The 21,903-nt window shown below is 39.0% G+C and overlaps 2 protein-coding genes across 2 annotated transcripts in view; one reads left to right on the forward strand and one right to left on the reverse strand.

Moving 5' to 3' along the window:
• The window catches only part of LOC139978994 (transient receptor potential cation channel subfamily M member 3-like), a 49,698-nt gene extending 41,422 nt beyond the window's left edge, over nucleotides 1–8,276 (forward strand). The window contains exons 20-23 of the mRNA XM_071989634.1: nucleotides 505–628; nucleotides 1,301–1,494; nucleotides 1,851–1,983; nucleotides 2,933–8,276. Coding sequence (XP_071845735.1) covers nucleotides 505–628; nucleotides 1,301–1,494; nucleotides 1,851–1,983; nucleotides 2,933–4,154 — 1,673 coding nt within the window. The 3' untranslated portion in view covers nucleotides 4,155–8,276. The remainder of the gene's footprint in view (nucleotides 1–504; nucleotides 629–1,300; nucleotides 1,495–1,850; nucleotides 1,984–2,932) is intronic.
• Nucleotides 8,277–8,373: 97 nt separating this feature from the next.
• Nucleotides 8,374–11,766, reverse strand: LOC139978999 (nucleotide triphosphate diphosphatase NUDT15-like). Its single transcript, XM_071989638.1, has 3 exons — nucleotides 11,147–11,766; nucleotides 10,553–10,749; nucleotides 8,374–9,952 (listed from the first exon to the last, which is right to left on the reverse strand). Exons 1-3 carry the CDS (start codon nucleotides 11,443–11,445, stop codon nucleotides 9,852–9,854), a joined length of 597 nt encoding a protein of 198 aa, XP_071845739.1. The 5' UTR covers nucleotides 11,446–11,766; the 3' UTR covers nucleotides 8,374–9,851.
• Between the last annotated feature and the right edge of the window lie 10,137 nt (nucleotides 11,767–21,903).

Genomic DNA, 21,903 nt, shown 5'->3' on the forward strand with positions numbered 1-21,903 from the left:
AGGTTATTACTTACTTATCATTTGGATCATCATGGTTTAGCATGTAATTTAATACTGTACTTGAGTCTCACACGCAAAACAGTATTCTTATCCGTCAATTTTCGAATGGAACAGTTTATTGTTGAACATGGAGACTATGTCTTTCGATCGAAGAAACCCCCACCATTTGCTCCCACTGGTATCTCTCCTTCATTCCCATTGGTCGATATACTGAACGATTTCAAACTTGAGAGAGTCGATGACTCAGCAATAGTCGATGAGTAACTCCCTCCACTGCCTTTAATAATACCCCCTCCCATGTGTCTTCATATCCTGAGGGGTCAATTTCACTGGTGCTCTCCCACCCCTCTCCTACCCCTCTCCCACCCCACTCTCTCACAGATCTAGTATTTTCTTGACCTAGATCTACACTTCATGAGATGTTCTTTTCTTATGTACAGATTCTATGGGAAAAGTGTTCTATTTTGCTAGGCAAGTTTATGTGTAATTTCTTTGTATCCACAGCAACTTGCAGTGTCAACAGTACTGGCCAGCATTGCCAAGGTGACTGGGTGGTACCTGTTGCTATGGCAATATATCTCATCGTTGCCAACATCCTCTTTGTGAACTTACTGATTGCTGTTTTCAAGTGAGTCCAGTTGTTTCAATATTGTAACCTGCTGCAAAATGAGTCATATTCAATGCCAGGGTCAAAAGTTAGGAGAGTTGACATATAACTGAGGGGGTGAGTTTTCTATGGTGAAAAGGTTACAACACTCAAAATACCCAAAATACAAGCTGTGCTTAAAAAGAAAACTGTATGACACCAAAATTTACGTGAGTCATTTCTTTGAAAGGACTCAATGGATGTAGTTTATGAATAACCACTCTAAAAGCAACATTTGACCAATAAGAGCATCTTGGGTGCGTGATGTCATCAGAGATTATTGTATCACTTGATTAATAATGTTCTCTGTCATTTCTGATGCTTTCATGAACTTGATGTTTGGTCTTTCATCTTTCAATGACTGGCTGTTCTCATAAACAGTTATAGAAGAATGTATTCAAATACTTAATGGTTTGGGCATTTTTTGTTTAAACTTTTCATTTCAGTCATTTTTCTCCTTTGTTGGGTGGTGTACAGTATGTGTGTAGGCAGTGGGGATGGTGAGGGGGAAGGGGGGGTGGTCTGGGAATGTGTAGACTTAAGGAGTAAACCTTCATTACAGTAACGTAATGAAAGCCAAGTTATCTTTTTTGTTTTTGATCATCCATGCTGATCTATGGAATTATGTACATTGTCCTTCTTTCCTGTTTATAGCAATACCTTTAACCAAGTGAGTGCTATAGCCACCCAACTGTGGAAGTACCAGCGTTACTACCTCACCATGAAGTATGAACAGAAGTCCATCCTTGTCCCACCATTCGTCCTTCTTGACTTCTTATTTGGTCTCGCAAAGTACGTTTGCTTACGCTTCTGCCGAGCCGCCCGAGGGGAAAATGACAGAGGGTTGAGTGAGTATTACAATTTCGTTTAGAAATTTTGTCAACCTTCAATAGCACGCCTAAATTTTGCTGAAAATTTTTCAAGAGCACCTCCCTGGATGTTCTGATCTTCCAGGTTAATTCCTAGACAGTGAGGAGCCTCCATTTGGACAGCTCATTACCGTATGTCAATACTTATGAGCTATATACCGTTTTAAAGTAGAACGTTGAATTTCACCACTGCTGTTTTATACTTATTTGCAATTGAATGGACAGAAACTTGACCATATGAAGCTGTGCTCAAGGCTTCACCCTACGGTAAGTTTAGTTTCTCATCCACATGAACAGTCTGTTTATCGACATCCTCTTTTTACCTTCTGCGACAGAGCTTTTCTTACCAGAGCAAGAAGTCGAGAAGCTGCGAGACTTTGAGGAAGCGTGCTTGGAACTCTATTTCCGAGAACAGACTAGGAGTGTCAGTGCATCCAATGAAGAGAGGATACGAGTCATGGCCAATGGGTATGTTAGAGTGAACATTAATCTATGGGTATGTTAGAGTGAACATTAATCAATGGGTATGTTAGAGTGAACATTAATCAATGGGTATGTTAGAGTGAACATTAATCAATGGGTATGTTAGAGTGAACATTAATCAATGGGTATGTTAGAGTGAACATTAATCAATGGGTATGTTAGAGTGAACATTAATCAATGGGTATGTTAGAGTGAACATTAATCAATGGGTATGTTAGAGTGAACATTGATCAATGGGTATGTTAGAGTGAACATTGATCAATGGGTATGTTAGAGTGAACATTAATCAATGGGTATGTTAGAGTGAACATTAATCAATGGGTATGTTAGAGTGAACATTAATCAATGGGTATGTTAGAGTGAACATTAATCAATGGGTATGTTAGAGTGAACATTAATCAATGGGTATGTTAGAGTGAACATTAATCAATGGGTATGTTAGAGTGAACATTAATCAATGGGTATGTTAGAGTGAACATTAATCAATGGGCATGTTAGAGTGAACATTAATCAATGGGCATGTTAGAGTGAACATTAATCAAAGGAGCTGGTTAGGGGGTTCTGGAAAAACTCAAAACGAGTCATGGCTAATGGGTATGTTAAAGTGAACTTTTAATGAAAGGAGCTGGTTAGGGGGGGGGTACTGGAAAAAACTCAAACACAGTGTCCCTGACAGAAAAGGAAGGGCACCGTGTAATCAACTCCCGGGCACAGCTACTGCCTAGGCGTCGTGGACGCACATTTGAGTTTCGCAGTGACCCTTTACCCCTCGTATCTTCATTCTATCTGTGAAAGGATTGAAGTTAAAATTGACCTGCATATGATGCAGTCATGCTGAATATCCTGAAGGTTATGCTTTCACTGAATGGTATCGAGAGTTTTTGTATCTCTGGAGGAGACCTAACTTTTTATGGTTTTGCCTTTGGTTCCCCAGAATGGAGGATACTTGCTTCCGACTGCAGGAAATTGTTGAGAAAGAAAACCACACAAGAATGAACCTGATCTCTTTTGACCGTAGACTGATGAAATTAGAAACGGTCACGTTTCACATGGCGTCAGCCCTTCAGGGAATCCATGAGATCCTCGCCAAAAACATGAGCGAAGGAGGAAGCCTTGAGTCCTTGACGGAGGTGGAGATGGGACAGCGACTTCGAGAAGAGGGATACAAGGAAACGGACAAGGAGGGCAAAAGTCAAACAGCAGAAACGAACAGGAGCATGGTTCACTTACGGGAGAACTTACAGCTGACAGGATTGAAGAGCATCTCTGGCGTAGAGATTGTGGTCACCACAGGAGAGACGTCAGAGGATGCAGTTTCTGTCTTCACCCCGGCATCCGACATCGTCTTCCCATCGGCGTCTCCAGTCGCCGGGACGGCTTCCAGCTCACCTGCACCTACCTTTGAGAGTCAGGCAAACACTCCTAGTCAGTCGGCACCTGCCCAGGTTGAAGATGCTGGAACGAAGGGAAAGGGGGCGGAGAAGCACGGTAAGAGGAGCAAGAAGGGGAACGTTTTAACTAGACTGAGCACTTTCGAACGCTACGTCTCATTGGTGGCTCCGGAGGAAGAGTCACAGAGCAGAGACGAAGTCCATGAACCTGAGAAACGACAGATGGGTTCCTTCCATGGAAAGCCTCTCCAGGGCCATGTACATCCATCAAAGTTGCTACACAGGCTGGAAGATAAAAGAAAGGGACTCCGGCAGGTGAACTCCGAGAGCAACATGTCTCGCCTGAGTGATTCCAGTATGCAAGACTACTCGACCATGCCTCGTCCAACCCCGTATGTCAGTGCACCGGCGTACACTACTATCACAGACCACATCGACAAAAGTGAAAATCTCTACAAACCTCACCTGGATAGTTTGAAAGGGGGCAGACTGCGAACTGGGATGGATACATCGGATCACGGCTACCCCCTTAGTCCTCAGGCTAACCTCGATCAGTCCTTTTTCGGCAGGATGAAACCGTCTCTCAGATCGACCGCCAAGTTGGAAAATGAAAAGTTGGAGATGGAAGAGGTAGTGTGCTACAATAGGATGAATCAAGCGGCAGAAGCAGGGATGGCCAAAGCAACAGAGACACCTCTCAGGGAGGAAGATGACGAGGATGATGGTATCGTATTCCATGTCAGGCCTACGGATGAGATTGTCTGACGACAGGCAGAGCATAGAGAGAATTTACAGCTTTGGAAGAGAATTAATTATCCCGTCATCTCTTCTCGACGGTACTTGCAATAAAGACTTGCAAATGTTGTGCAATGTCTGTGTGAAAATTTGAAAAATCCTTTTTACCAAAAAAGATTCAACAGCTTTAAAATGAATTGCAATTTTTTGGGGTGAGTTTAAAATGAGATGAAAACTCGGGTTGGGTTCATGTTGATTTTGAGAATCAAATTGTGTATCTTTTCTGATCATGCAAGATCCTTGTGAGTTTTTGTTGGGTTGGGTTGGTTTTGAAACAATAAGGGGCTTCATTTCTTCCTTTTAACCCCACCTTCCACCAACTACAGGGTATTGTGCAGAACTACTTTAAGTAGCGACATATTATCGCCTGCATTTACAATCGTGATAATTCTTCCTCTAAGAGTGTTTGTATTTAATTCTGATAACACAGAGATCAAACCTTTAAGTGACCAGACGTCCATAAATTCCAAGGGCAGTCCGCAGATTTCATGTTCCGGCTGCAGTATGAAAGTGCTCCTGTAGCTATCCCCTGATCTTATGAATACTGTCCCCATATCCATTGCAAATGTCCCCAAGAGTATCTGCATATTTTTCCAAAAAAAAAAGGCCCTGAATAATTTAAACTGTATCTGTTTGGCCCTCCGTTTGTAGAAACAGCTTCAATGTAAGCCTGTTATTTACATCTACAAACTTGTAAGTTCATTCATTATGTAAAGATACAGATATCTTAAGTACTAGTTTGTAGCTTGTTAGTCATATGGAAAACATGTTTTGCTTTTACTTTTGAATAATGAGACTTCCACTTACCTTCCAATTCTGCTACATTTAATTGCCTTTTTTTTTCTTTTCTTTTGGCAAAATATTTGTTTCTGGTTATGTTCTAAGCTTTGATATTTTAACAATATCCCTAAAAGGAAGCACCACAAAACATGGAGATGCCCTAAAAGTTCCACCCATCCCTTTAAATGCCCCCCTGATGCCCCCATTAGGGTGTGGGAGGGGATCAATATTGGCATTCCTTTGGTAAAAAAACTGGTCACCTCAAGTTTTATCTAAACTTTTATTAGAGGATATTCATAAAGATCAATATCCCAGAGACACTGCGAGATTTGCGACTATTCTTCCTGAAATCCTGTTTAAATGTAGAGTGCTTTAAGTTCTTCCTTTGAAATAGTGTTTAAAAGTCTTCCTGTGTGATGTATTCCATTTTCTTTTTTACAATGTAGGGTTCTTCCTGTGTGATGTATTCCATTTCTTTTTTTCTATGTAGGGTTCTGAAGGTTATATGATATGCTGAAATATTTCTTCATTTTTAGATGCATAAATCTAGCTAACATGCAAATTCTGGCATTGAATCCCAATGCTGAAACGACGATCACAGTATTACGTTAAAGTCCATGTGTAGGATCGATAAACTCACAACTTTAGTGTTAACTTCACAAGTTGCTTTGCTTTTATATGTGTGAGTTATGAAGAAGGAGCAATAACAGAGGCTATTTCAGACAGAGTCCATTTTGAGGGACTCTTGGTATAATGAATAAATGTTTATCTTATTTTATGTATAAACTATGTATGTGATGGCAGAGTTTTTTGGGCCACGAGTACATACAAGGAATTGATAATATGCATAACACCATCAAAGTTACACACAGTAACATGCCTGCCTCTATCAATAGGTTGCTACACAATACTTTGCAAACAATAATTGCCTAGGTAGTTTATGTCAAGGGTTTGAAATCTCCATCTGCAGGCATTTGTGTTTCAGTTAGATGGTCGTAGTGAACTGGATGAATTTATACTTTATTTATACTTTTTGTGCAATGTTTAGGTTAGTGCAAGGTTTCCATAGCTCTTACTATAATATTAAGTTGTTTTATATCTACTGGTTTAACTTCAATACTTGCAGCTTTTCTTGTTCACAACATAATACCTCACCCCTATCCCCCCTCCTTCTGCCCCCACATGCATATGCACATAGGTACAAAACATATTGTTAGCTTGGTAACTTTTGTCACAAATGTCTTATACCTGAAGAAAGTCTCTTACTTTCTCAAACTGAATATTAGCAGTTAATCAAGCAAGAAGGCAATCGATCAATCATTCAATCAATATGTATATAACAATGTCATATCTCAAGTAACAAGGGCTTCTTAGTTTCCAAGGATCGTGGGTGAAGCTTTGCAGTCTTAGTAATGGTAATATTAAGTATCAGCTAATAACATCTGTAAGTACTTTATGACCATTGGGCAAGGAGTGAAGGGGAGGAGAGGGTCTATTGACCGGAGATGAGAAACCAGATACCCTCCTCTTGTTTGGTAAAACATTTTACTATATGCACATACTGGGAGATCTCCCAAATATCATTTCTCCCAAGGGACCACCTCACCTGTTTACCAGAATTACCAATCACAATGTCAGTTAACTTTTAAGGCTCTTTCCCCCAACCCAAAGAGGGTTCTTCATGCTGGGGACAAGTAACAATGCCTGTACATATTCCTGTTTGAATCTCTCAGACAGAATTGTAATTTCAAAAATACCCAGAAATTACGTCGATTTATACCAAACCAAGAGTCTCAGCAGTAGAAGAGGCTGTGTTTAAATGTGTCAATAACATCAATCTATGAAAAGTCAATGGGGTTGAAAAGAAACAGTGGTTTGCACACCTCTTATTGGCTAATTGGTGTCATGTGACCACGCATTGCAGCCACTTTGTAGTGTATCTTATAAACTTTTAATAATCTTCACAAGATTCAGAAGACTGTGCTAATGTAAGAATGAATATGTAACAGATGCCAGAATGAATATGTAACAGATGCAGGAGCTATCTTCTGTCAGTAATGCAATCCTTCATTTCTATGTTGTGTCAACAGCCTTAAATGCTTTTGTAAGAAAACAACATGCTGAAAACTAAAAGAGTATTTTTATGTACTATATTTTAGTAAATTTGTGTTAGCAATTAGCAGATAGCATCTGTTTAACAAGTATAAAATTAACTTGTTTTTTTTTCTCCATATAAGGTTATTAATTGTAGTATTGCTGTTGTTTGTTACAGGACCTGTTTTCATGGTACAAGAATTTTGTGCTTAATTGCAGAATATCCCTCAAGTCTTGAATCTCACAGACTATGATCGGAATTCCTTATAGTAAACGATGTATCATCGTTCTCAAAAAGCCCGGAGTGTGTGTGAGTAGCAGGGTATTCTGCAATTGCTCCAAATATTGCTGTCTGCGAATAGAAGGTTGTATAAACCGACTTTTAAGTCGAATGAATGTTTGCTACTAATGAATTGCTACTCTAGAGAAGTGATGATGCAAAATATTGTAACAAGTCGAAAAATGAAAAACAAAGAAAAACAAACAAAGAAACGATTAGACATTTTACAAATGGGATGAAAGGTATCCTTGATTCATTAGCAATACAGTACAAGCAAGAGCCATAATTAACCTACAAGGATCTGTGTTTATGAATTAACATGTGTAGAGACCGACCCGGCTTGATGGTTTGCTCCGAGCATGATTTCCAACCACTTTAATAATTGAGCTTTCAGTGGGTTAATGGTTGAATCTATCAAAAACAAAAATGATATTAAATAGTCACCTGCATTAGTATATTTTTAAAATTTTTTATCACATGTCACATAACGAAACAGCTTTAATGGGGTTAATGACTAACTTCTCAAAAGTGGTATTACATTGCAACCTGCATTTAAATGGTCTTTAAAACAATTTTTTTTTTTATGTCTGTCAAATATTAGGAATGCATGTTTTTGTCCTTTGAAAGTAGTATTAGTTTTGTCTATTCAGGAACTCTCTTGAGAAAGGTCAGGGTAATTTATAACTTGTTGAATGGGTCATATTTGTGTATTAGGCAAAATACATTCCAACTGTTCATTTGGTGGAGAATGTCAGCATTTAGTTTCATTGTGATAGTAGAACAGTACTGCAGTGGAAAGAAGTATATTTATATATATATATATGCATTTTCTGTTCCAATATTTAAAACAAAAGTAATAAAATCATTAATTTATCTGTGAAACAGCAGATTTCATTGCTTGTGACAATATATATAAATATATATCTCAAATATGAAAATTTAGTTCTCATTTCCTCTTTGATCATTAGTATAGTATAGCAGCAACCCATGCCCCCTCCCTCCCTCACCCACCCTCCCCCCTCCCTCACCCACCCCAACCGGACAGACTGGCATTAATTGTGAACCAGCTCAGTGATCCAACCTGCGGTGCTATGGCCTTGAAAAAAGTGGGACATTATGCGGAGTGCTAGATAAGAAACAAAAGAGAAGTCAATACTTTTAATGGTAAAAGAAGAAACACAACTTCCATAATTCATCCATGGGTATTACTGGATTATGACTTGTACAACTGCTGACCTCCCCACCCTCCCCCACCCACACCCCACAACAGGCCACCACCTTCACCTTCAAGACCTTCCACGTGAGCATTACTGACATGCTCAAGATGAAGACTTATGTTTATTTATTAAAGGGTATGAAAGATATAAGACAATATCTAAGTCTTTTGCACCCTTTCTTGTCTGGTATTACAAGTAGCTGTAGATAAGCATAGAAACAACTGTCCTACATTACAAATGAGTATTGTTGCTCCGACAACATAGGCACGCTGTACCTCTGTGTCCTAGGCGTTGCTTTATGCACATTGTTAGCACAACTCATTGTCTCTACCATTTTGAACTCCAGCATAATATTTCATGACATTAAGTACTGCACTTTTGTAAGAAAAGTCACCCAAACTAGAGCCCAGACGTGAAAGGCAAACGACTTTGAGACTGTAACCATGTGATTATGACAGAGTTAAGTGAAGTATCATGATTTCATATGACAGGGAATTTAAACCTAGTTGACTCTTAATGTTGATGAGCAATCTACGCTGTGTATTGGATATTGATTATCTCAAAAGAACAGACACCACTAATGACCGTAGCCAAAAGGCCGAGAAGCATCATGATGACATTGTTATATCTTTAATAGAAGATTTCTGTTAATTCTTTTGAAAAACAAATATTGACACTCGGATAAGAGACCTTCCTCATTTGTACAGCTGATGTACACTAGCCAATCCAGTTTGCATATAAGAATCAGGGCTACAGTTGGTATTGTAATTGACTTTCCTATAAATTATCAGCTTATTGTTTTCTTTTTACACAAGTGGAATGTTTGTATAAATAAATATTGAAAAAGTAAACGTGAGTGATTTTTGAAAGTATATTCAGAAGAATTTTGGCCTGCCGTCTTGACTCATCCCATTATATAAATCATAACTACAATATGAAATGTTCCTTGAAGGTAATGAGGGCGGTATTGAAGAACTTAGCATGGATAGACTCCCAGATGTGTGACCTGGTTAATTCACTTTGGCTTCAGCTTTGAGTATGACGTTTCTGTATGCTGCCGTGTTGGACAAATCTAACCCTCATTTAGTCATTACCAACTTTGCGATCTGTGTCATTGTCGACGTTTAAATCCATAGTCCCCATCACAGTTTTGAGAGGTCGGTTAGAGTGACTCCATAGTTTGCCTTTTTGGGAAACCAGAAATTGACGTTTTCTCTAGCTGAGAGTTATCCAGGATAAAATATCTGTCTGCTCTTCAATAATGATTTCAAAAAGAGTAAAACATGTATGTCAAGTCTATGGTTTGAAGAGATTGAAACCTTCAGCTAGTGTGAATCTTAGAGACCAGAAGAGCTTCTCTGGACTTGGAATATCCTCCCATTTAGTCCATTGCCAGCCTGTGTAGAAACAAAAAGTCACAGAAATATGGGTATGAGGATCTTAAAAGCAGAACTTTTTTAATCACTTGATTTCCATCATTTCTTATTTATCCTATTAAATGCTCAGATAACAATGTTGTTATATGTTTTGACTTCTTTTAATGGATCAATCAAGTTTCCTTTCAATACAGTAACTAAACTTTTAAAATTTGCATTTTACACTAAATTAATCCTGATATAATGGAAAAGCATTTGGGCAATATAAGCAGTAGAATCTAATTTATTAATTACTCTTTCACATGTCAAATGTCTTTCCTTTAAAATTTACACCTCCCCCCCCCCCCTGACACACACCATTTCATTAAAAAACTTAAGGATATACTCAGTGAGGTTGACAGCACATAGTTTGTATGAAATCTGAACAATGTGTCTAGTTTTTGCCTGTCTAGCATATTCTTCATAGCATGCCAAAGCTGTCATTTACTTCATTGAAGCTTTTCTAGCCTTGGAGAGGGGGAAGGGGAGGGCAGGAAGGGGGGGGGGTTGGTTTTGTATATCATGCACACTTTGAAGAGTCTTAAAAGAAGCCAACAACAGGTATGGTGATGTCATTCCTACCTTCACATTTGTCTGGTTCTGTATTCTCAGGCTCTTCTTTGTAAGAACTGTCAACCTCTCCTTTCATGAAAATTGTCACATAGTGATATTTTGTTGGTCTGTTGACTGCATTATTTACATGTGCAAAGGAGACCTCCTTCAGTTTTAACCCAGTCTCTTCCATTGTTTCCCTTCTTCCACATTCTTCCCAAGATTCTCTGTGAACAGAACAAAACATGCTATTCAAGTAGACCTATGTCAATATAACTATTGCTTGTACAAATATGTAGCCTAGGACCCTCTTTTACCTAGTTTACAGGGCAGCCTTTCCTACCTGGTACTCTGCCTACCTGGTACTCTATACCTAGTAAAGGCTATACACTATACTTGGCAATTAATAAAAGATATTTGCACATAAATGCACCTGACATTTGTCTGGAGGTGCCGCAGTATTAGCAATGTGCTGCACTGAGGTTACACTAACATGGTCTACTTTGACAGGATTTGTAACTCAGGTTAAACTAGTAAAAAGTTAATTTTGGCTCAATTAGTAATAGTACTAGTATACACTAGTAGGCTTTGCATTCACCCTAAAGGGCCTTAAGCAATTCTTACCCAAATTCAAGATGGCCACCTGGCAGGGCATAGAGTCCTGATCCAGTACTATTTTTTCTCTTCCCAAGTAATATGCACTCTGGATACTTTGGGCTTGTGACAAATACGCCGACCCCAACACCAGGCCGTGGAAACTTGTCTTCTGCATCTTCCAACTTGGGTCTTTTATTTAGGCCTGCGTGTGCATTTGAACTCGACGATTCCATTTTAGAACTTATGCCTATAAGGCTATGATATGAATGCCTTTTCGTAAAAGTTAAGAGATTGCTAATTAACGACTTGGAAAGAAGAACAATCATGCCTTCAACACAGCCTAGGCTAAGTTACACTCACTGTTACGTTATTCGTTCAGCTGACTACTGCTCAACGTTCAAAGCGTATAGTGGATTTAAAATGCACAGATCAAATACTTGATGTCCGCATAAATAACAAAGAGCAAGAGTCAATAAGTGAATTGACCTAATTCTAGCAAGGAAACCCCTCGGTGTGTAGGCATACTACGCCTTCATGACCCTAGACCATATAAAACATTTGACACTTGAATCAAAGATATTTCAACTATCTTGCTTGAATGTGGAATTCGCGCAATTAGTTTCCCGCCATATTGACTTAAGGCTGCATGGAAGTAATTATTTCACTAATAGCTTACTGACTTTACCATGGAATGACGTAACTTCGTCTTCGTCTGCGTTACGGTGACACATCCGCAAAAAGGGACAATATCTCACCACCCACGTCAAGAGAGTAAATAGTTAAATCTGGCACGAGTACTGATATGAGTGACAGGATTCACAGACCCACTGGAACTACTAATGAGGTCTGAAGGCAGACTATTCCAATCCCTAATTGTATTTGTAAGAAAACTATACTTATAGCAATTGGTACTGGCATACAATTGGCAGAAATGCATATCGTGCATGTTCCGACTCCTACGCAGAGGCTTCCTTAGGCAGTCAATAAGAATCTGAGCCTGACCATGGATGCCCTTAGCAAATAAGATGATTCTACTTTGCCTGCGCCTCTCTGCCAAGGGCACCAGGTTTAGGTCCCGTAAAAGAGATGAGACAGAGCCAGGCTCTCTTGAATAATCTGAAGCGATGAAACGGGCTGCACGCCTCTGAATGTTTTCGAGGTTGTGCTGCAAGAAAGCTTGGTGGGGATCCCAGACACGGAACTGGCATATTCCAATACTGGCAGGAGGAGACCTTTATACGCAGCCAATTTTGCATCCTTCGAACAAGGGGATAAGTTTCTACGAAGAACTCCCAATATCCTATTGCCTTTGTTACACACATTTTGAATATGCTTTCCCCGGTTGAGATCTGAAGTGATATGAATACCCAGATATTTAACACAATCAACCTTAGCCAAGTGAACCCCATTGAGCATGTAATTGAAAATCACAGGTTTCCTCTTTCTAGTAATGGTCATAATGTTACATTTCACCGGCTGGAAACTCATGCCCCAATCTTTAGCCCATTGTCCTAGTATATTAATATCTTCCTGAAGTTGATGACCATCACTGACATCATCGATAACCCGATAACAGACACAGTCATCAGCGAACAGTCGGACACCAGAAGAAACAGCATTACCAATATCATTTATATAGGCCAGGAAGAGAATGGGTCCCAAAACTGACCCTTGAGGAACACCGGAAGTAATCTTAGAAGGATTAGACCTAGACCCATTGACAACAACCGACTGCTCTCTATCACTCAGAAAAGCATCCACCCAGCAGAGAACCTGATGTGAAACACCCATAGTGTACAGTTTAGATTTCAATAATTCGTGAGGAACAGTGTCAAAAGCCTTCTCAAAATCAAGGATGAAGACATCCACTTGCTTTCTTTGGTCAAGGGAGGAGGCCCATTCGTTGATGACAGAAACAAGCTGGGTCTCGCAGCTATGGTATTTCCTGAATGCATGCTGTTTAGCAGTCAAGATGTTATTATTCTGGAAATGCTCCATGATATTAGAACTGATTATGTGCTACGCAACAGAGTTTGAATTCTTCGAATAAATTTTAATACCATTAAATTCGATAATAGTTTCGATCTCTTTTGTAGAAACAAAATCAAAAGTACGTAACAATGTACGTACAGAATGGAATAAAGAACGAACAAATCAAACTCAATTATAGCCAAATAAAAATAAAACACGCCCTCGTATTCACTGTGTATTACTCAAACTCGAATTTCTTTGGATCAAAAGAAGACACCCCTTAAATTGTTTCATCCAATGAACATTTTGAGTAATTAAAAATTACAATCAACACAAAGTATTTCTACTTTTATCTCAACCTGCTTGCAGCAAATATTTTATGGTATATATATATATATATATACATATATATATATATATATATATACGGTTGAATTGTAGTGAGTTGAAAAATCCAGAACAGTGAAAAAACTTCCAGCCCCACCGGGATTCGGTAAATTAGAGTATCGGCATGGAACTTTCAACTTTACCTACATCTTTCTTTATATTTCATGGTATACGTTCAATTAGTTCATCTCACATCACTAAATTTTGTAGCATCACTAGACCTATAAATCTCATCAGTTGAGCGATTCTAAAGCAGAAGTTAGACCATAACCTCTATATTTCTTGCGTACGATAGCCTACAGAGAGACATCTCAAAACTAAAGTTGTTTAAAGAACATTCCAACTGATGTTTCGAAGAAGAAAACTGTATGACATTGTGGCTAGATTTCTGATCTGTTTTAGGATAACTATATATATTTGCAGGTTTGCGGGTATTTTTCACTAGTTTAAATATGAGTGTATACCAATTGGTCTTAAGCACACTTTAAACTATTTCTGGAGGTGAGAAATAATAGCCTTATCGGTATTGGTGATCCACACCACTTTCCCAACTCAGAGAAATATACATTTACAGGTTATAATTCAGCAATATGCGTGGTGAGATTTTGATTCACCCCAACCAGTCATGCGATGTAACGCTCAGTGCAACTGAATCCCCTCTGGTGAGAAGAAGGTATACGTACGCCACAAGGCACGAAATGCAATGCTCTTTCATGAGGCCTGGGAAGTGAGGGCCGGTAGAGGCCGTTGGGGGGGGGGGGGGGAGGGGGTAACAGAGTCTTCTACTTTCACGAGGCCTATTTAATCATCTACAAACTTATTAGCGGGAATCTTTGGGTTGTTATCATAACATTACCACCCTTTAAAACAAACGCTGAATTGTCCACTCCAACAGAGGAACCATAGTTTTGTTGCTGATAAGAGTCAACGGAAATAAAAAGTCGAAATTCCGGAAGTCGGATAACCTGTTACTTGCTCAGGATGAAAGCTGTCGTTCCAGTAAACCTTTGACCTAAATAGGATTATTTCCGGTGTATAGTTTCTATACAGGTGCTTTTGTGTACACGGTAACAATTCATAAAGTCACCTTGCTTAAGGATTGTCCTGCGTACTACGACATAGCCTACTGGTGCACCCTACATACGATTACTTTATGAGTTGCTCGTTAAAATGAGATATTTTAAATCATAGATGAAAAAAGTAGATGTCTACAATTATGTGAAGCTATCTATGTGTCGTTCCAACATATCTGATTTAGAAAATATATTATTTCAAGACATTTAAAATGATTTTGAAATATCTCGAATCAAAGGCCGTCTTGAAACGAACCTTTGAAAGTAAATCTGCAATTACATGTTTCTATATATCTTTATATCGTTTCAACATATGTAATATGTACACGTTTCATATTATCGAGGTATTTGAAATTAGTTAGAGGTGTCTCTGACGAAGTTGTAGATAGATAAAAAATAAATCTTGATTTAAATTCAAATAATGGTACTGTTTGAAGCAAAACAAAACAGTCATCCCAATATTGATCCTGGCCTAGAAAAACAAACGACTTTGATCCCCCTCTAAAGGCCAGTCCCCTATTACCTCGGAGACTGTAACCGAAGTGATTATGACGGTGTTACATCACGTGAGATATCGTGAGTCCATTTGAAAGGGAAAATAGATACTATACACATGATCTTGGTTCAAGGTTGGTGAGCGATCTGCTAATGTACTGTGTAGCTTAAATAACATGTACTACATTCAATTCCCTTTAGACATACATTTGATTTCTCATGTGTCGATTTCTCATGCATTTCTCATGTATCTAAGTTAACTATTTAACATTATTTTCTAACACATCACCAACACCAGTTGATAGCCGAGCAATTAACAGGACGAAAACATATCAAAGTTCGGCTTTTTTAGATCTTAGAAAGTCAAATCAATAAGTATACGCTTTACTATACCGATGTAAATTGACCTGAAGAATACTGAGGTTTTCAGATTCATTTTCGAAAATTCGTTCGTTCATTTTGTATCTTTGTTTTCCATCATCGACCAGTCGTTGCGGAAATACCAATGTAAAGAACAGACGAAAAAGGCTAGTACAAACTAAAGTAGAAATTGCGCTCGTATATCAACCATACACGATCGGACGCTTCGCGACGTAAACAAGGATGGGAAAATGATAAATTGGCGCCAATCGATACTGCACGGAGAATATTGGCGCAAAATACCCAATCAATTAGAAACATTTATATAGCGCTGATATCAACAACAGTTGTTCAAAGGCACTAAAAGACAGTTTTTATGAAAGTAATTGTAATACACTTGTTCAAACAGATAACATTTGAGCAGTTTCTTGAATATGTCAACAGTCTGACCATTCTTGATGTAGAAGAGCGTTCCATTGTTTAGGACTGCAACATGGGAATGACCGATCGGCAAGTGACAAACTGTGAGTTTTGGGTACAACAAAATGAGGTGAAGATGTACATATGATCTGAGCTGTTTGCGTGATGGTTGTAGCTGAAGTAAGTCCGATTGTAAGATGGAGATTGTTCATGGTAAACTTTATACACAAGACGAAGAAGAAGTACTTTGAACTTGATACACAGTCGTAATGAGAGCCAGTGAAGAGCAATGACTTCTTGTGTGATAAAGTCATATTTCTTACGCCTGACAATGATACGAGCAGAGGGATGATTTGTAGTTTAGTGATGAGTGATTTATTAAAATTAATCAAGAGGCTGTTGCTATAAAGGCCTAGCCTATGTATGCAATTGAAGTGTATGTATGCAATTGAAGTGTCGGTCAGTGATATTACGTGCATATCAGCATGTTACGACAGAGACAGGTGCCGCATAGTGCTTGTAATCAATACCTTTCCGTAATGGAGTAACGATAAATCACTTTCTCACGAGGGATTTTGTCACTTATGACGAAGTGGATATGAGCGATTATTAATCAGGTGACCTCTCATGTGAGCGAACTCGTCGTCGTGGACAATAATCAATCAGCGAGTATGCGATTACATTAAGTGAATTTGTTTACATCACGTGAAGCATTTCTAATGGTGAATAATTGAGCATAATCATATTCAAGATATCATTGAATAAACTGATGAAATCGTAGATACTTTGACGATATCATGAAAACAAAGTAAAACGGTTTCCGAAAGAAGAAAAAAACCGGTTTCAGCGTAAGAACGGTTAGTCGATTTTCTCGTCGTATACTGCTAGCAGGTTGCATAATCGCTCGTGGTCAATAGTACCATGCACGAGAAACCACAAATGGCTTTGCGGTTTGCCTTTATTACAGGACCGTGATCAAGGACAGGCAATCCTACGTGATCAGACGGAACTGTTTCAATGTGTATCATATAGCATTGATCTGAAAATAAAGTAGGTCTTTTGCTTGTGTTCAAGATATTTGTGGCTTTCAGTTTATTTTAAAGATGAATGATCTTATACATAGGGCGAGAGCGTTATAGTCATATCAATTAAAGCAGCAGCTTTCTGAGTTGAAATTGACAACATAAAATATTTCAACTGCTATAGTCCATAGCATAGGCGTAGGAGCCTAATTTGACTTGGGGGGGGGGGGGGGGCTGTAACGACTTGCCCGAAAAATATAACCAAAGTTTTTCGCGCGCTCCGCCCGCGTTGAACACGTTAATGTGCATATCATATAGGCATTCATCGGTTATTACATCACATGCCAATAACATACTATCATTTTCCGTGTTATTACCCTTCCATATTGGTTATAACTATTGGGGAAGTCGTTACAACAATAACGATAATAATAATATCAGTTTAACCATTGAAAAACACACTACAAATTATTATTCTTTCAGTAGGTGCCCGAAAAATTCTCAGCATATTAATATACTTTCACCAAAAAAAATTGGGTTGGGGGCTGCAGCCCCCCAGCCCCCCGCCTCCTACGCCTATGGTCCATAGCCTAACATCCTATATCAAAATGACTCTGTCATTAGTCTGTCCAATCACGTATCATTTCAAGTATAGTGATTGGAAGTTAACTTAGTCCAATTTGTGGGGGGGGGGGGGGGTTTTGAACATTCTTTTACATGTGTTTTATAATTTTACTATAATTGGTGTCCGGCCAAACTAAACGTCGATGATTAAATCAAATTCATTAACTACTCGCCCAGTTTCGTTTCATTTGATGATTAAGAAAATCTTGAAGGGTGTCTTATATTGGTTAGATTGCAATCTTGTAGAAGCAAACTAAAGATGCTCTTTGAAGTATTTCCGACCGAATGGTATATTGTGTAATGAAGTAGACCTTATATACTATACATTAAAACTACGCTACCGTAGTTCCTTGACGGGCTGCCAGTGAGCAGGGGGATATGAAGCTTTCAACAAGTGGGGGGGGGGCGAGCACAACATCAGAGGGGCACATTCTCATTCCACAACCACCACTCGTTATGCTAAATACCGATACACACCGGCCACATCCCTTAAATATATATGATGTGTTAGTATGCTATCAATACCATTTATTGAGATTGTTTACTGCTACTAAAAGATATGAGATGCCATTTTAAAAATAGCAGGTACAGACTAAAAATTAATAATTAAAATAAAGTATTAAATTAACAAAAGCTGAAGATATCCAAAAGACAGTTCTTCATCAAAGTGGCACAGCTTATTTGCCAGTAGGGCACATTTTCTATTTTTGGAAAAAAAGTGTAGGGGGGGGGCACGTGCCCCCAGTGCCCGGCTCCTACCCCCGTGCCAGTGAGTCCGTATAGTCGTGGCGTATTTGAGCGTAGCTGCATACTGTCGTTCGAATTCGCTCTCATATAGATTTTTAGCCGTTCTCATATATACGGAAAATTGTGGGAATCTAGTATAAAGATATACTATGGAAAGTTATTAAGCAACACTATAGATACAAATATTATTTAAATAAGACCTAACACATTTCAGTAGTTGAGCCTAGCTTTGCATATGTGAGGAAAGAGACGAAACTTGAAAGCTTCCTATAAACGTCGCAGAGATCATTGCAATTAAGTTGAAGTAAATTGATTAAATCTGCTGAAAAGTGGAAATAATGTATAGTTTGAAAGACAAACTGCTGCTTTACATATACAAGGGCATGCGTAAACATTAGCAGCCCAATCAAGATCTATCCGCGTCGTAGGAAGTTAAGTTGTTGAGTATAGTTTAGGTATTCTGATCAACACTTCCAAGTTTACTGATGTTTTGAAAAACACAAAATAAAAACGCGTTAAGTAAAGGCTACGTTAATTATTTATCTTGAAAGTAATTATCCGGTGGAGCACTAATCGGAAGCTGTTTTGAAATTAAGGAAGTGGCATTTGACCTTTGACAGCCGCCAGGTTCGTCATGTCACATTCGAACCGTCAATTCATGCTCAAACATATATGAATTAAGAACGACCTTGAAATGGATGGACTAACCAGGTATTCTGAATCCTTTTGCAGATTTTAACCCCCTTGTTAGAAATATATACATAAGGTTGCTTATTTGAAAGAACCCAAACGGTATGATCAGGCATTTATAGAACGCCAATTAGGCTGTCCTTTGCGCCCATTCTGTAACGAAAAGATTATAAACTGATGTACATTAAATCGACGGTCTCCAAGCTATAAAAATCGAACCAAAAATTGGTCGCGGCAAAATGTTCGTTTCATGGGCAGAGAGATTTGTTAAGACTTTGAAAACTCGAGTCCCTATACAGTTTTCTGAGCTTGCCGACGGTTATCGATTAAGTTATCGATTAAGTTATATCACGAATTACAAGCTAGCTTTCTTGCATTCTGAGCATCGAATTTTTTTTTGAAGGTTCTGGTGGGTCGTGGATCACTCCTTGTGGAACATCCGGGTCTTGGGCCTAACATTTTGTGGACCGCTTGGTCACATCATTATAGCAGTAGGCCTAATGATTCGTTATGTTTCAAAGAACGAAGATGCTCCCCACTTTTATTTCCCGCTTGCGTTACGACCGGCGAAGTGTATGTATTTGGGGATGGAAGTGGGCTGAAAGTGGGGCGGTTACTACGTGCATTCTTCCTGCTATAACCGTATAACAGGAAGGCAAAGGAGAGAAGGTTATGCCAATACAAAAGTTCTATAGATGTCCGATTAACCAATTGGGGGTATGTCTTATATATGTGATGTTGATACTGTTAACTTAAACTCTGTATATTGTGGTCAAAACGATGAAAGACAAAAATAGACATATACAAACAAACCCCATGCCTGCATGGTGCCACTGTAAGCTGGATGTTTTCAACAGGTCTTTTATTTATTAATTTTGAAGTAAAGTGAGCACGGTGATAATTATTATCGATTATTAATCAAACTCGGTGGATTGATTAATCCCTTAATCAATTATTAAGCCTGTGTAAAAGTAAGTTGGCCTGACGTTTCGATCCTGGCAGGATCTTCTTCAAAGGCTTAATGACAAGTAACAGTAACAGAAGGGACAAAAACACGCACAAAATACAGACAGGTTAATGAACATGGTGAACACAAAGAGATGGATGTAAGGGGATTAGTAGACAAGGGATGGAGAGAAGAAAGAAAGAAACCAAAATTGAAAGAGGAGAGGTAGGAGATAAACAGTGGATGGAGGGACAAAGAGAGGATTAAGGGAAGCCGGGGCAGGGAATAAACTGGAGAAGGACAAAGAAAGAAAGGTGTGGAGAAAAAAGGATGGAAGAGAGCTATGAGAAGAGGAGTGAAGGGGGGGGGGGACAAGGAGAGAAGGTGGGGGAACAGGAGAAAAGTTAGTCATGTACTTCCTGCATGCTGAGCCCATGAGGTTGAATGGTGCGAAGGCGTTGCATCCACAGCCTTTCTCTGCTGATTCGTACTAGGTCAGGACGGCTACCTAAGGATTCAATCCCCTGTAGGGACATGTCGTTAATGGTATAGTTGGGAAGGTTAAAGTGTTCTCCAACTGGGGTCTCAGTCTTCATGGTGTTGACTGTGGATCTGTGACCTATATAATCGCTTCTTGAGGGTGGTTTTGGTTTCGCCAACATAATGGATGCTGCAAACTCTACAAGAGATCAGATATATACATTAGTGGTTGTGCAAGTGATGTGACCCTTAGTCTTGTGTGTGAGTTACATGCTGTGGCTGGTAATGGAATTAGATTCAACAATGTGGTGGCTGCAGATGATGCATCTCGAAGTACGATAACATTTGAAAGTACCATGCTGAATGGGTGTAGGGTTAGAAGTCAGTTGCGGGGTCATCTGTAGGCGATGATGGGTTTTTCAGGGACGGCTCGTTGGAGTCTATCCGAAGTGATGAGAGTGTTGTGGTTGCTAGAGGTGATTTGCTGAAGAGGAGGAAGATTAGGGTGGAAAGTAACAACCAGGGGGAGCTTGTTGTCGCAATCTCGTCCCTGCTTGTTTTTCACTGCCAAAGTAGATGATCTGGAAAGGGAACGGACTCTCTAAATCGCTTCACGCACCCTTCTGGCACTATGGCCCCTGGCAGTAAGGTGTTTTTCCAAAGCATCTGTATGGCGAATGAAAGAGGAATTGTTAGAGCAAATGCGACGAAGACGAAGTGCTTGACTGTAGGCAATTCCATACTTGCAGTGACGGGGATGACAGCTTGAAGAATTATTAAGCCTATCAGCTGTTAGCTGTCGAAAATCAGTACTCGTTCATATCAAAGCATATTGATATGCTACTCTCTTTACTTTCATTTTCCAGTATAAATATTAACAAAACGGATATAAAAATAGGATTCAACAAAAATTAAAATGAAAAACTAACTTTCAGACATCAGTGCAAGTCAGGGTTAAATCCATGACTTGAGTGAAGCAGTACACGGCTAGCGATGCATGCTTAGTCTAGTTCTTTCCCGAATGAACATAAAAAAATCCCCGACTGGATAATCCCCCCCTCCCCCTCTTTTTGCATTCGACACTGAATCTAATATTGCTATTATTGTTCAGTTCAATCGTGAACAATGGAAGCCTCTAAATGACTATAATAGTGAATTGTTCCGAACTAAGGAACAATATACTGCATGTCTATAGACGAATCTTGAATATGCAGGTAACCTCAGAGGCTTTGTGGTATCAATTACATGGTATTTTCCACAGCTTGAAAATATATTCTTGGGAATCTGCTCTTACATTTCTCTCGTCTCGAAGATATCTAAATTGAATTAGACTTATATGATAACTTTTCAACTAAATTGTTGTAATATGAACATTTCCATCGATATCTTTATAAGATGTACGTGTTGATGATCTCATGACCTATGCATGGATTAGTTCTTCACTTGATAGTATCATGATAGGAAATCCCCACCATACGCAACCCTTCCAACACCCCACCCACCCCACTCACACACAAACACACACAGAACACGTACACGTACAAAGAGAGACCTATATGTGTTTTATCA

This window comes from Apostichopus japonicus, chromosome 13 (genome assembly GCF_037975245.1).
Source record: "Apostichopus japonicus isolate 1M-3 chromosome 13, ASM3797524v1, whole genome shotgun sequence".
Taxonomy (NCBI): domain Eukaryota; kingdom Metazoa; phylum Echinodermata; class Holothuroidea; order Aspidochirotida; family Stichopodidae; genus Apostichopus; species Apostichopus japonicus.

Excerpts from the sequence above, each read along its gene's own strand:
- LOC139978999 (XM_071989638.1), bottom strand. The coding sequence starts at position 11,445 with ATGATTGTTCTTCTTTCCAAGTCGTTAATTAGCAATCTCTTAACTTTT. Across the intron at positions 10,750-11,146 it reads GGTGGCCATCTTGAATTTGG|AGAATCTTGGGAAGAATGTG; the intron begins GTAAGAATTGCT and ends TTCTGTTCACAG. Across the intron at positions 9,953-10,552 it reads AGAACCAGACAAATGTGAAG|GCTGGCAATGGACTAAATGG; the intron begins GTAGGAATGACA and ends GTTTCTACACAG.